General features: G+C 36.6%; 1 protein-coding gene across 1 annotated transcript in view; it reads right to left on the minus strand.

Annotated features, from left to right (window-relative positions):
- Window positions 1-5,010: 5,010 nt before the first annotated feature.
- The window catches only part of PSPC1 (paraspeckle component 1), a 42,095-nt gene continuing 31,152 nt past the window's right edge, over window positions 5,011-15,953 (minus strand). The window contains exons 7-9 of the mRNA XM_084842798.1: window positions 11,897-11,954; window positions 8,925-9,103; window positions 5,011-5,919 (exon numbers count right to left, since the gene is read on the minus strand). Coding sequence (XP_084698924.1) covers window positions 5,734-5,919; window positions 8,925-9,103; window positions 11,897-11,954 — 423 coding nt within the window. The 3' untranslated portion in view covers window positions 5,011-5,733. The remainder of the gene's footprint in view (window positions 5,920-8,924; window positions 9,104-11,896; window positions 11,955-15,953) is intronic.

The following is a 15,953-nucleotide window of genomic DNA, read 5'->3' on the forward strand; positions in this document are numbered from 1 at the left end:
ATTCTCAAGCTGTGGACTTGCTATTTCACAGGAAATGTGTACCTACATACCTTGCCCAATGAGGATACGTCACTCATCATTCCTTCAATTTAAGATCCCACCACCTGTCCCTGTGTCTTTTCTGAACTGAGTGTCAGTTTATTGACCTTCACCTAGCCCATTATTGATTCCAAGCAATGATTTAGGAACTTTACTGGCGCACTGAAATTTGAAGGAAAGGAATAATGTAATCAAGAGTCATTAGTATGACACTGTCCCTCCTCCAATGGTTTAGATGTTAAAAAGCATAAGGGACAGGATATGATGTCAGCACCCCACAAGGATTCCCACAGCAAAAAAATTTAAGCTTGCTCACCAGGCAGGAGCAGAACCACTACAAATCAGTGCCATCTACTTCCAGCCCTACCAGGATATGTAGAAAGATGCTGTGGCTAATGTTACTGATAGCCATTGAAACGTCCACGAGAATCAATAAAGGATAGTTTTCCCCTGTATTTTTTTCTCCTCCAGTATGACAAGCAAAGTCTCTGTCCCCAATCAGGTCAGACTGAAATGGATCCAGAAAATCAGCATCATCCTAGAGAGCCTGGATCTGGCCCATCATCAACCACAGTCTATCATCTTGCCCCCAAAATGCTAAATTCAAGACTGATTGATAATTTCCTGAATCTGAAGGATCCAAGGAGGGCTTTATTAGATGGCCACACTACAGACTCCTTCAGAGGAATAGGACCACTCCTCTCAAATATATATTAACTATCAGATCAATGATTTCAGCCAGCCTCTCTTAGTTAGAATCAGTCAGGAAGAGTGAGGATCCAGAACATGGGGAGGCTGCCCAGACTGCCACAAGGACCATGCCCATGTCATCAGGCTGCAACAACTGAAATTCATCCAAGCAGGAGCAGTAACATGGGGCTGAGGAGACTTCTGATTCAGATACTATCAAAAGGAATTCCAAGTTCAATCAGGTGCAAATGCTTTTATCTGAAAAGTGATCCACAAAAATGTCACAGCAGGTTATCAAGCAACCACTATCGTCAGATGGGGCAGTGGGCAAATCACATATTCTGATCAATTCTGCTGAATTGCTTTGCCATCATCATTGCCATAGAATACAGTCTAATGTTTGTTTTGTCATATTCAGCCTGCGTTCGTCTTCACTTCAACAATAACTCATCCCAATTGTTGCAACTCTTTATTATAGCAAGGAACAGTGGTCTAACCAATGGGAGAAGGCAACAGAAGAATCCTAGCATAAGGATTTTCCAGGACACAGATCAATGAAAACCTTAGTTTGGCTAGATAGGGAAGGATGGGAGGGCATCAAGTTGGGGAAAGCTGCCTTAGTGCATGTTTTAAAGGTACACATAATTACAAACACAAGCAGGAAAATTACAGCAAAATGATAATTCTAATAGAATTCCTATGCAGTTTTACTTGACTCAGTCCCAGCAAAACAGTTAATATCACTAAGATGCTGTGATAGGATAACATGTTGACATGTATAATTTCTAACGTACTACTAGTTATGTTCAATAAACAGTTTGCTTATTTAGCACATACACAATATAATGTACAGTTTGGTTTTAATTTGGATACTAGCTTTGAACACACTTGTCTATTTAAAAACATCAAAAGAAAGTGGTAGGTAACAGCCATAGTTCTTTGTGGCAACCCCAAAATAGAAAATTCAGAAGTCTGACATTAAAGTTATCAAAAAAGCTAAACAAACATAAAAAATATAAAAATCATGTTGTAATTATTTCAATTATGTAACTATGTTTTAACTCCAGTGGAACCTAAGCCACATTATACATATCTGACTATCTTTTTGCAGATTGCTCAATTTACTTGTTTGAAATGGAAAAGTTTGAAATGGAAATGGTATTTAGGCTGCAAACTTTACATATCACTGACTGACTCAATTCAGGCATCACACCAAACAATGGTATGATGTCCAAAACTAACACACCATAATTTGCAATTAGCCAACAAACCAGAATCAGAAACCAAGGTTTGCAGAACTGGGTTTACTGTAATGTCTGAATTGAACCAGATGAGAAGTGCTGAATTTACAGTACTGACAATGCAATCCTACACATGTCTACTGAGAAGTATGTCCCACTGAGTTTAATGGCACTTAGTACCAAATGAGCATACAGGATTGCAGCCTATTTTTTAAAATAATTTTTGTTCCCCAGTTTGAAAAAGCAATGAACAAAACCTCTGTTCTGAACATATTGCAGTAGCAAATAAGCAATTCTTACATAAAAGTGAAGCTCAGCTCATGAACTGAGTCACGAATAAAGAAGTCAAATACATGTTCCTACTTCACACTTCACGTGGCAATCCAAAATCTAAATTAATCAAATACGGTCAAAGGAATGTTTCAGTAAGAATTCCAGTTTCATTTCAAGGATCACTGTAATTCTGTTTTTAAAGAAGCAATAGTTTTGTTGGATACCCAAGAACCTGTGAACTATAATTAGCATCTTAACATTTCTATGACAACCTATACATTATCTGCAACTACAAATACAAAACATACAAAGTACTCAATGGGTGGCATCCAATACCATGTGAACACAAGGAAATTCATCCAGAGCGGATTTCCTGCTCCCCCCTCGTCACTGCCACCTTGTGCCCCTCTCCTGAAAATCAAGGGACCTTCGGAAAATGCTTGGGATGTGAGGAAGAGGCTTGCAATGAGAGGAAAGTTGGGAGGTGGCAGCTTGTTTTTCTCAATTATACCACTTCCTTACACCACCATTTTGTTGTTGTGTATAAATAGTAAGTGAAACATGGTATGCCAGTTCATTGTCCAATTTAAAACATATCTGAAACAGACATATACATTTGGATGTAACAGTCTAGTCATAAGTTATCTTTAAAATAGCTGACAGTTACTATTTGTGTTTACAAAAGTTAATTCTTACTTGGTTGATGAGACCATACCCAGGATTTTCAGTACTAAAATTAACTTTTGAAACATATAGGTGATATGATTTTTTGGACTTGGGGGTGGGGATCAATAAAGGGCAAAAAATTCATTACTTTTTCCTAACAGTAGAATGCTGAAATACCCAATAAAGATTTCCATACATTCAAAACTATTTAACCGGTATCTGACATATGCTCCAATAAATGGAAAACTGTTGTGTTTTGTAAAATACCTTATACGTCACAAAATGGGTGTGCAGTCAGATAGTATATTGCAACTCAAACTTATATTCCGCGTGCGCGCGCGCGTGTGTGTGTATATATAAATAACTGAAGACAATGGAAATTAAAGAACTACCTTAACATGGATGTGTATCGAATTCTTGGAAGCATCATTTCACACATATGACCAATAAAAGCATTCCATATGAAAATGCAGTAACATCAAAAGCAGATTTCATCTGCTGAACTATGTAACTACTTCATCAGTAACCCTATAAATTTACCTTCCACATCTAGCTCCTATATTATACAGGAGTAATCCAACCTACTCTCAAGATAGCCCATTCCCTCAAGTTACTAGGTTTTCTATTTGATATCAACACAACCTCACACATTGCAACAACAAAAAAGCCACATTATTCCCAGCCATAATTTAAAATTCTGCTAAGAAACAGGACAAAACTGCAAAGGGCAACAGAAAAATTAGGGCTTCATCAATAATCTATTGTGCATACTCTTCATTTCTCAAAGGAATTTTCTTATTCTTTATAACTGTGAATTGTACATTATCTCTACCTCCCCTCTTTAGAAAATGTAGTAGTAATTGAGGGAAAGACGAAACCATTATCTCTTAGTTAAAAAGGCTAGCATATTTCTGTTTATATTTCATTTCTGCCATGCTATTTGGGAAAAAAAGAACTCTGTTTAACATATGAAGCAGTTGAACAATTCTGTGTACTGTGACTAAATGTAGTTATGCAGCAGCCCTTTGAATGTGTGGTCATTATATTATGCTAAAAATGATACAAAGAAACTAGCGAAAGTAAAAGTCACGCATGAATATTTCAAAAACTGCAGATACTTTGCCTGTACTAGACATTTAGAATATAGCTTAGGAAAAGTTATCAGTAATATGCTTTTCCAGCCAACAAAGAGCAGTAAACTGATATGAGCATCTGGATCAGATTTTGTCTGATTTTAGTTTGGGCAGCATTCAGGAGGGGAAAAAAACATACCCACCCACCCAAAATCAATATGGAGGCATTTCTGCAATCATGTTACATCATATTAAACTGATGAAAATATTATCCCTAGTGTCAAGCCACTGTCTTACCTTAATACATGGGACTACAGGAGTTCCATCTCTCTTCTAGTTGCTTAAAAAGTGAAAGTTTCTATCAATTTAGGACAGGCAGAAATTGGTGACATACTTTACCACAGATTGTGCAAAACCTTACTCCACTCACATAACATGCCGTGCTTATTCAGTAACAGCAGTTTTTCCATATAACTCCAAATACACTCAGTTTTGCCTATGTGATAAAAATTTCACCAAATACTGTTCATCTTATGAAAAACCTTTCACAGTATGATCAAAATATTGGTTTGTGCGAGTCATCTTCCCATTCCTCCATACTTAATATGGATTTTATAACTGGAGTTCCCAGATTATGTTTTTTATATAAGCATTTATACATTGTATCCACATACCTGTAAAAAGCTAGGGAAAGTTTACACCAAGAATCCCATTGAAAATATTAAATTTATTTAAATGAATCAGAACTGCAAACACTTTACCTGATGCGAGAACTAAACATTCTGATCACTAATTGTATCCATAAGCCAGTTCCCTAAATATGAACGATAATTTCTTTCATGTTGTTATATGGAAATTTCAATAGTACTAGTAATAGCATTGAAAAAATAAAGTTTTCAAGGAAGGTTAAAGTCTTGGGAAAATACAGCCAACTTATACTCTACAAAGGCAACCCTGGGTCTACACAACGAACTGGAAGTCCTTACACTACAGAACAAAATATCATTTTAAAAACAGATACCGGTTAAGTTCTATAAATGAGTATGATCTCAGGTGTTTTTTTTTCTTGAAAGGTGATTACTATTCAAAATCTATGACTATAAAACTAAAGGTGAATATTTACTACTTGGAGATTTTTCAAGACTCAAAAAGTTTATTTGAAAGTTCAAGAGAGGATACATTGTGATGAGAATCCCACTGCAAGTAGGCTTGTACATGTTTGAAACATAGATTTTATTTTATTAACAGATCTATAATGGCTTATTGAATGTTTCCGTTGTTCTAAAGGTTACTGAAGCCTCAACATTTATTCTAGTGTGTAGCGAAAGCTGCATTTTCATTTGTGTACAGTTACAATGGATAAAGCATTTGCTTTTCAGGAGATAGCGATTATAAAGAAAAACTAAAGCGTACGCTTACAATTAAACTTAAGGACAGTCTTCATAATGATGTTCCAAACCATTTAAAAGTTATTTCTTTTCTATTTTATTGTAAGCATGTAACTCACAAGTTTCACAGCATGGTCACATATTTTGCTGAAGTCACAAACATCTGACGTACAAAATGAAGTACATTATTTCTCCTCTACACTAAAGCCTATGACTGAAAACAAAAAAGCCTAAGGTTTACCAAAAAAAAACTGTTTAATGACTACATTAACAATAAAACCGTTTTCAAGGTAACAGTTAAAATTATAAAGGCATAACACCAGATAGTCATTCAATTTTCTCAACAGTATGAAATGAAAAGTTTCAGTATCTGCGACGTTTGTTAGGTCCTTCAAAGCTGCCCCCTGGGTTTCCTCTACCAAAGGCACCGGGTCCGCTACTGACGGCACCTACACCACCCATAGCTGGTTGAGGAGTTTCAGAGCCTGTCCTACTAACCATAGGTGAACCCATTTGCGGTGGGCCTCCTTGAGGGAATCTCTCAGAATGCTACATTAAGTCCATTTGGAAAAAAAATACCATTTGCATTACAATAAAAACAGGGGGAAACCAAGCGGCGTTTTCATGAAGTTCAGCAGATATTCCAGCAGAATCAGGATGATACATAGAAGGAAGAAAGGAGCAATTAATTTTAGACATTATTTTAAAAGCTGAAAAGCTAACTAATATTGTGATCACTAACGCATTAAGTTAAAAGGAAGGGTATTCTAAGATTCAAACAAGAATATACTATTATTAACAGTTTCTAACCCACTCTGAACTTTCCAAGGAAAGAGCGGGATAGAAGGATAATAAATACGTATCTTGCATTCTGATTCTCCTCTACAAAACTAAGTGCATGTAAATAATTTCGTCACGTAATAAAATGAAGTACAACCACATTTCATTATGTTTTGGAAGACATCAATACTTTACAAGGTAAGTAAAAACAGCTGTATTACATTTCAAGTTGATAAACTAACTTGAGATGTATAGATGTGAGAGGAACCCAGATTCAAATTTTAGAGTTCCCTAAAAGAAGGTAAGAGCCAGATGCCATTATCCACCTGCACATTCAACAACCAGAGTTTGCACCTAATCCCTTAGGCATCTTTTCTTTAAGCCTGTGAGCTGCCAATTGAGAGAGTATGGCTTTTCTAAAATAAGATGCATTATTATTAAAATTTCTAACTGCTATAATACATTTTTACACTATGACCAGATATAAAATAGCTAAGATATACTCAGAAACGGCAAGTTCCGAAATTGTAATAACCAAAATTATCATATTTTCTTCTGAAATTAGAGGCATAAATTTGAATATTATGCAGTTTTGAAAATCTGCTCCCTAATTAACCCCACTGGTGTGTTCTCTCCAGTTACAATCTGTCTACATCTTCCAAAGAGCCACAAAAAGAGGCTCAGCTATTAAAACAATTGCAAAAAAAAATTAGCAAGACCATAAGCAAAAAAGAACGTTTGTAGTCTGAACATTCCTTCAGACTACAGCTTGTAGTTGGTGTGAGTGGAAGGCACTTCTGCTAGCTCGGAGGGGGCATATTTTCAGCAATTCCCAGTTTCTCCTGCAGGCCCCTGCACAAGATGCCATGCTGTTCAAAAGGGTCCTGCAACCCTCAGGAGTTGATTTTCAGGGGGCACTGCAAGCTGCAGAGGAAAGGGGAAGTGGGAAAGCCCTGATCCATGAACTGAACACTTTATGTTGAATCTCTTTACAGTGTGCTCATTACCTATGTGTTTGTATTTAAAATAACAAGCCATCGAAAAATATCCAATTTCAAACACATAGGGTTGTTTGTATCCAATGGTGTCTTCCTGCCAGCAAAACAGACACCCTTAGCATAACAGATTCCCCCCTGCCTGCTAAACACTCCCTGAATCAGCTCTGGAAGGTTGGGGGACGCTCTGGAGCATATCTGAGTAGCGGGGGGGGGGGGTAGGTGCAAGGTAAGGACAGGAAGGGAAAATCCTGTTACACAAGCAGAAGTCCACTCGCATAACATTGGGTGAGGCCCATATTGCCAGAGTTCTTCTCCAGAACAATCTTCAGTTCCTTATCATAAACAATTATGAGGATTTCTTTTAAGGCAGTTATGAGCAGAGCCGATTGAAGAGTTCAGTATGTATAGATAGATTTTTATTTTATTTCTTAGTAGCAAAACCTGTATTTCAATAAACAGGAGCTAAACTGACTGCTCCTTTTAGGAAAAGAGGCCACTTTCATTACAGTGGGATCAGCAACATTCCATGTGCCCCATACTGGTCCTAAAAGCTAAAACTGAGTCATGATGATAGGATACACTAATATTTCGGCATGATAGGATACACTAATATTTTTAGAAACAAACTTGGCTCTTGTGAAAACTGGTGTAAATGCAGCAATTTGCAAAATGCCTCCCTATTCTCATGACAGAAAAGTATCTGTTCATGTTGAGAAATGCAAATTCCATCTCCTTAGGTATAAGATGCGGTCCTCCCTTTATTAGCTGCTAATGTAATACAACCCAATTTCTCTCTTTTCCATTATGAAATGATTCAGAGAAAGAGGCCCACTTACCTATTTCAGTATTCTGGCCAGGCTATGATGGACCTATTAAACTGGCTATTATATGAGATCTCTTTTAAAAACTGTAGTCCCTAGTAAATTACATAGAAAACTCAAGTGACTATACTTGTCTACAAAAAGTACAAGATAACCTCTTCAGCAATGGGAACTGATACAGCAAAACACAACAAATGAATGTCTATCTGCACACATTATTCCTCCCAGGGCACATATTCTTTACAAGTCATTTATTTGAAAGTCAGGCCTAGGAAGGAATGCTGTATTGATAGAGCCAAGAAAGTAAGTTTCAACTGGCAGTATGCCTTGTTTATGACCTAAACTGCTGAATTAGACCTAACTTTCAGAAGAAGCTAGCTGTTACAAGTATTCAGTCACACAGGTGGCTACAAGTATGAACTTACTTGTATATCACTAGCATGTTAATGAATTAAATCTGTTTTTCAAAAACATGTTTATTCAAAGATATCTTCACACTGTATATCATTTCACTATACATAAACATATATGGATGTTATGTAAATTTGCCTGCCCCAAAATGGCAAAATAAAAACTTTATCTCAGATATTCCTAGTTTATAAGTAATTTATGACTGTGTTCGTTTGTTTTTGAGGGGTAGCAATTTTTGGTACATAATAATGAAATGAACTGTGTGCTTATGAGCACTCTAAAATACAAGTGTTAAAACTGACTTATGACTGAAAAGCAATTAATTATATGTATAGAATTTTCAGGTTTAATGAGCTAAAGAACTTTTAATATAATATCAGTATCAACAGCATGCTTTCCAATTACGTTTGTCTTAAAATCATTTTTCAGTTTCAAAAGAGTATTCACTCAAAAGCCTTATTCTAAAACACTTTTAGTGTGAAGTTATCCTTGCAGGTGTGCCACAACGAACTAGAGAAAAAAATAAAATTTTATGATACATTACCACAGCTCCATTATCTGGCATCATTGGGGTTCCAATGTTTGCAGCTCCTTCTGGCCCCAAGGAAGGACCAGGACCCATTGCAGGGCCAGGCATTGTTCCTCTGTTGTTCATATTCATACCCATCATTGGAGGTGGTGGAGGAGGACCTTGGTTTCCAGCAGGTGCTGGGCTAAAGGCATCTATGCAAAACAGTCTACACTTAGAGCTGTCCTAACTGAATTTTAAAGAATTACAAATTTACAATTAAAAACTATACAGAACATCTGTTATTTGAAACAAATAGCTTTTATTCTTTGAGACTGCACATTTACTTCCATTCTCTCATTTTAAGCAATAGTTGCTGAAAGTTACTGCTCAATCAAGTTTGTGATTTTCAGTTCTATTTCTTTTCCATAACGAATTACTAGCTTGCATGAATAGCTAAAGTACCTTTCAAGCTTTCAAGGCCCCAATCCAAAGATCCCTGTTTCTGGTGTTTGTGTGTTATGGAGCTTTTTCATAAAATCACCTCCCCTGCTTGCATCACACATTGCAAGTGACTAATAAAACTGCAAAGTTTTATAAGCCTCTTGCAGTGAGGTATGAAAAATTGGATGTGGGGCACTGCCAAGTGGAAGAGGCAGAAAAAGATCCATTGCAAGCACAAATTCATCTCTGGATTGACACCTTGATTTGTCACATCTGATCCAATTTGTTATATAACATTAGCACTCACAACCTGTAAGCCATTTGATTCTTAAAAGAACAAAATCATTTTGAACTGCATACTAAATAAAACTGATTTATGAGGCTTTCATTAAGAGATTAGCACACATGCACACAGTTAAGTAGGAAGGCAACTGAAAGCAGTCATCCAGAGACATTTACATTAAAACAGTAAGAAATTTACTCAGCTTTATGAATCATAGTATCAGTATGACAACTTGGTTTGCAACTAAAACAATCATGGCAATTTGTAAACACATGCTTATATAAAGAAACTTAAGAAGGTAACCTCTGTATGCTTATAAAAACACAGCTGTATACTGACTTGTAGTAGTAAATAGTAATCTTCATGACATATAATGTATATTTGAACCATATATTTCACATATGCAGAAGCAACGATGAGACTTCAGAAAAAAATAATTTAAAAACACACATTTCTTAAGCTGTTGCAACATTGTTTAGACTTGTAAGGACATTCAATTCCCTGCTGATAGGATGAAGCTAGACTCAATGATGGCAGCTATGTTTGTTTATTCAAGTATTTGCCCGGACATCTAAAAGCAGGGGTGTCTGGTAGGTCCAGTTTTTACATCAAATGGGGCATATGGATGAAGACACCAGGATGTTCTCCCCTACCTGTTACCTCCAGATGCTTGATCACTTCATGAACTTCTCTACAACAGCCCTAATACTAACCATAGTTTAGCAAAAGTATGTACTCCATAGTTTGATGTTATGTTTTATCATCACAGTACATAATATGCTTTAAAGCTAGTCTTCCAACAGATGTTGAGTTCTCTTAACCATGGTATTTCCTTTTAAATTATACCGCTTTTCAAAAAGGATTTTTCAAAGCATTATACATCATAGTTAAGTTAAAATACATAGGACTGGATCCAGTTTTAGTAACTTGGAATATATCCACTGCAATCAATGAGATTTAAGTTAGTCATTACTAACTTAAGGCCCATTGATTTCAATGGGTCTACTCTAAATATAACTAAATTTGGATCCAACTCATACAGCTGGGGGTGCAGGGACAGATTACAAAGTGAACAGCAACAAAATAAATGAATAAAAAAGATAACAGCCCTTTGAAACAGAGAGCATTGATCTGCCACTGAAGACAGCAAGGAGGGGGCCACGTGTTCCACTCACAGGAGGACATCCAGCAACATTATGACTGTTATGGAAAAGGCCGCACACAAGATGGAATGTGAAGCAAGGCCTCACTTTTAGATTGTAAATGCCAGGGAGGCTCATACCGGAGGAAGGGTTTCCTGAGATAATCAGGACTCAGGTTGTTTAGGACTTTAAAAACATTCAAAAATAATTAGCTCAGCCCTAGCTGCCTTTCTCTTAGCACAAGGACAACCAAAGCAGTTTCAGTCCCATATTTGGGCCTGAAACCAGAATGAAGTAACCTGGATAATTAGTTTCATCTAAGAATGACTGGAACTTTCTGGCCACCACCCTTTTGAGCATCTTGTCCCAATAAGGTAAATTAGAAACAAAAATACACTTATCTGAGTTAGTAGGATCTAATGATGGATTTCCCCAGGGTGGCCAGAAAATGCCCCTCCAACAAATAATCATATTTGTCTTTAACTTAGCCACAGTTAAAGAAAGATTGGGAAATTCAAACATTAAGAGGGTGTGTAGCTCAGTCTCAATTGCTAAACTATGGTTAGCAATTGGGGATCTACTTATCTGCACTGGCCCATAACTAATCACTTTTGTGATTTTGAACACATAGTTCTAACTTTACTATGGTACATACAATTATCACAAAGATGTTTCATACCAAACTACAGTACAATGAGGCGGCTTTGAAAGGCAGAGAACTGTTTAAGGAGCTTAAATGCTTAATTGTACTATGTATCATTTTCCAGAATCAGGACTCACTCCAATAAATAGCAATTTCTTCAAGAAATGTGAGTGAATTCCCAAGACATAATCTAATAACATAAAACTCTCTCTTCTTGTACTAGATACAAGTTATATTTTCCTTTCCATCAGAAACAGTTTTTAAAAAGAACGATTTAACACACAAGGAATTCAGGCTTTACAGTCCCTATTTATTATGTTCATTTATGTTTTCCAATGTGTAAATCAAAGATAATTTGAAGGAAATATTTATTGGAGATCATGATTTACCAGATTAAGGTTTACTGCAACAATACTTGCCAATATATATTTGTGAGTAACATGTACAGTCTCAAAGAAGTTTTCAAGAACAAGAGCCTTTTGCTTCAGATCCCTACCTCCCATGTTTAATGCTCCACGAGGACCCATATCACCCATTCTCATTTCCTGTTCTCTCTGAAAGTAAACATAGTTTTCATCATCAACCTATCACTTATGACTTTAACATTCCCATCTTTTCAAGAAATAGCAAGACTTTGCCAATAATTTAAAAAAGTAAAACTTTCTGGTTTTCATAAAATAAAAATTTCAAATCCTGAAAAAAATAAAATACTTATAAAAATCTTATTAAAGTGCTAATCTTAAGACTTGGGGCCTGTTCAGCCTGGAATTCAGACTCCACAGAATTCTACCTAGTGAGAGACTGGAAGAGGATCTTACGTTTGTGTATGTTCTCTCCTTCCACAAAGCCAGAGGAGCAAGGGAGAAATGCATGAGCCTGAGAATCTCTCCTGATCTCACACCTGGCAGAATCTAAAGGGCTGAGTAATGTCTGAATACATCCTGAGAGCTAATCCACACATTTGACTGCAGCCTCCATGTAGTTATCTCACACTTTTTTATTCCTGACATCTGGTGCACATGCACCCAGGACAATGTTCTGGCCAAGCGCAGGCACAGATATGAGACTGGGATATATTACTTCTGCAACAAGCAGTTTTGTGAAGTGCAAGTACACATAGTTACCATGATTAAGGATTCAGCAATAATTTGCATTAGTGTATATCGGTGTAATTTGTTCAAATAGTATCCTCTCACAATTCTGGATCTGTACAACGAGAGGCACAAACAATCCTGAGGTAATCACACAGAGACCAGAGCCAACTGTATGAGCAGACCCTAAGAGAACATGGATGTATTTAGCATTGCTTATAGTGTTTCATATTTATTATTATGCTACTGAGCCTTAATTACTACAAAGACGTGCAGTATTAGAAAATACTGCTTGATGCATCAAGAACATATATTGGAACCAGTTATCTGTGATGGCCTTAAATTCCAAGAACTCAGAATATAGATAATAGAACACATTTATTAAGTTTCTAAAGTACTTGCCAGTTAGGCACAAAAAGTTATAGCAACAGCAACAAATCCCTGCCATAAGGCAGGTTAGCAAATATTCATTCGTTAGTAGCCTCTGACAACTAAGAATGGCCTCAGCCAGTTAGAATCAGGCAGACAAACTCTTAAAAATTGGAAGGGCTAACATCATCATCATCATCATATAGATTTATAGACCATTTCAGCATAAATACATTCATCTTTTTATCTTCTAGTTTTCAAATAACTTACAGATCTGTCTAGGGAGGTAGGGTGATTATGGGCAAATAAACATGTGGACTTTTTAACAAGGCTGCCATACAGGCTTGGAATCATACTGCCTACCATTTGCGATCATTCAATGCGCAACTACGCTGGACAGTGCAATTAAGTAAAACACACAGCTATTAAAATTTTATCCCTTGGAATCTAAACATCATGCTAATGGACAACTTGAATAAATTCAGAACACAGCAATTAAAAACTGCAGTACAGACTGAGAAAGCGATGGGATACATTTACTTAATAGGTAACATATGAAGTATTTCTTTGTGACCAGAATGTTCTTAAGGCAGTATATACAACAGAACCATGAAAAGCCAAGAAACTTTAGAAATCTTAAATTTATTGTATCTTAGAAATTATTCTAAGGTACAATAAATTTTTCCAACCACTATAAGATTAAACCCAGAAATATTAAAGATGTATATAAAAAGTAAAGCTGGGCAATAATAATATTAAACATCAACAGTTTGTTTAAAAATACTGTAGTAGCAGCTTTCACACACCTGCAAAACACCAGATTTAGAAGAAAATTAAAAGGAGTAGTAATGTGACCCATAACAAACATTGCAACCTAACACTCACTGCATAGATCCCACTATAGTCACAAGAGTGGGACTATGCAACTGTCAACAGTAACTATCTCAACCTATCTCAGTGCAATTTTTAAAAAAATCATGGGCCCTTGTTCCAGGTATGACAGGTTTATTATATACATCAAGGAAATGCAGCAGAATTGAAGTGTTTAGTTACGCTTCCACTGAAATCATTTATAGAAGACTAATTTACATAACCAAGAATCCTATATGGTTTTATTGGACTCTATTTACAAGTAGTAATGTCATTAAAATCTGATTTGTACCCAGCCTTTTAACCAAGAAAATGGCACTCAAGGCAGCTAATGGTAATGAAGGTGGCTTGAGTAGCATTATATTAGCAAAATTAGCACAGATTAGCAAAAGAAGATATTCACAAGTACAAATAAACATTTGTTGTGCTGTCAAATATCCCAGTATTCCAACATAATTATGTTCCAAGTCAGCTTCGCTCGTATTTAGATGAACATGAGTATTTGGAATGTTAAAGAAAAGAACAAGATATAGATAAGGTACCATAGCACCTGCCTATTCTCCAGACCGATACAGCTAAATATGAGATTGCAGCAGAAATGTAGGCTGGATTTACTTGGACAGATAGCACATGCAAAAGGATTTGAGGGGTTGCGAGAAGAAGTGCTGTGATTTTGAGGTGGAAGACAGTTTGGATCTTCGTCAACAGTAAATGCAGAAAAGCTTTGTTAGAGTTACAAGATAGCACTTCCCTTTCAACCCAGCCTAACTAAATACCATCTTGGAACCTCTGTGCTACAACAACTGTTAACATTTAATGGCATATGATGGGACATCTATGCCTGCTGTATGAACATGTCCAGTATTCTGTTGTAATTGTTGTTAGCTGTTTAAATAGTGTTAAATTTTGCATATTTTAATTATTTTATGCTGTTTTTATCTGTGTATTGTTGTGAACTGCCCAGAGTTTCAGCTATTGGGCTGTATAGAAATGAAATAAACACCACCCTCCAACTCCCCAAGCCATCTCACTTACTTCAACAATGCATCCTTTAAAGTAAAGTGAAAACTGCACCTACAAAGAACAACAAAATCCAGCTTTCCTGGCGTCCCAATTCGGCCCTTGAGGGTTCCCTAGATGGCCATGCCCCCTTGCCCCATCCCTTGTCCCCAACCACAATCATATGGTGTTTCCTGGCTTTTGTGCAGTTTTCCCCATTTTAAAAGGTTGAAATGCCTTTCATAACTTAGTTATTGGCCAGAAGAGCTTAAAGCTACATTTTTTTATTCTGTCCCACCCCCCCCCATTGCCTTTGGCCCTGCCCACTACTGGAATGTGGCCCCTAAGAGCTTCTCTGAAATTGGATTTGGTCCTTGGGCTGAAAGAGGTTCCCCAGCCCTGTTCTAGTACAATAATTTTATGTCAACAGTTTTAAAAGTATTTCTCTTATTTCAGGCACAAGGACAATTTTGGATTACTCTAAAACTTTAAAACGGATATTTTATGGTTCTACTGTGGTTTAACTACATCTTATTTTATTATAAACTGCTTTGAGAACCTATTTGGGCCAGAAGAGCAACATATAAATAAGTAGTAAGTAAAATAATACATTATGTGAAGCATTAGTGAATATCTGATCAATAAAATTGACAGTTTAGATCATAAGTAAGCTCCTAGGCAACTTGTATATCTGTCTTTTGAGACTGTGAAGGGGCATGTCTATCACAGTTAAGCTCTCCATCCTCATCTCTGCAGGAGCAAGTGCACTCTCACATGATATGACGTCATCTAAGCCTCAAACTAATGTTGCTGTGATAGTACCCATTTCTTCCCCTAAGTAAAGAAAAGCATAATAGGAACTTAATATTTATTTATTAAAACCACCTCTGGGTTTTGCTTTGGCTAGACTATTCCTAGGATTTGTGATGCCTTCAATGCCACCATACCAATGTCAAAAGACTCTCATCTCAGACATGGACAGCTAAAGCATATTTAATGTAGGGTCCTGAACTACCATAATGAGAAGTTATATCTAAGAAGAGAACACTGACAGACACGTGGTGGGGCTAAGAGAGACCTCTGCATCACTAGTGAGGATTGGGAAGCAGCAGTCCTGAGATTTCATTTTGTTTGCTGCTACTAAGACAAAACAAGAATTCCCATGTGATATTTACATTGTTTGGTTGTTTGCCACATATGGGAATATACAATCCAGTTGAACAG

The sequence above is a fragment of the Heloderma suspectum genome, chromosome 3 (genome assembly GCF_057233095.1).
Source record: "Heloderma suspectum isolate Gila_16-S chromosome 3, 16-S_ref, whole genome shotgun sequence".
NCBI lineage: Eukaryota > Metazoa > Chordata > Lepidosauria > Squamata > Helodermatidae > Heloderma > Heloderma suspectum.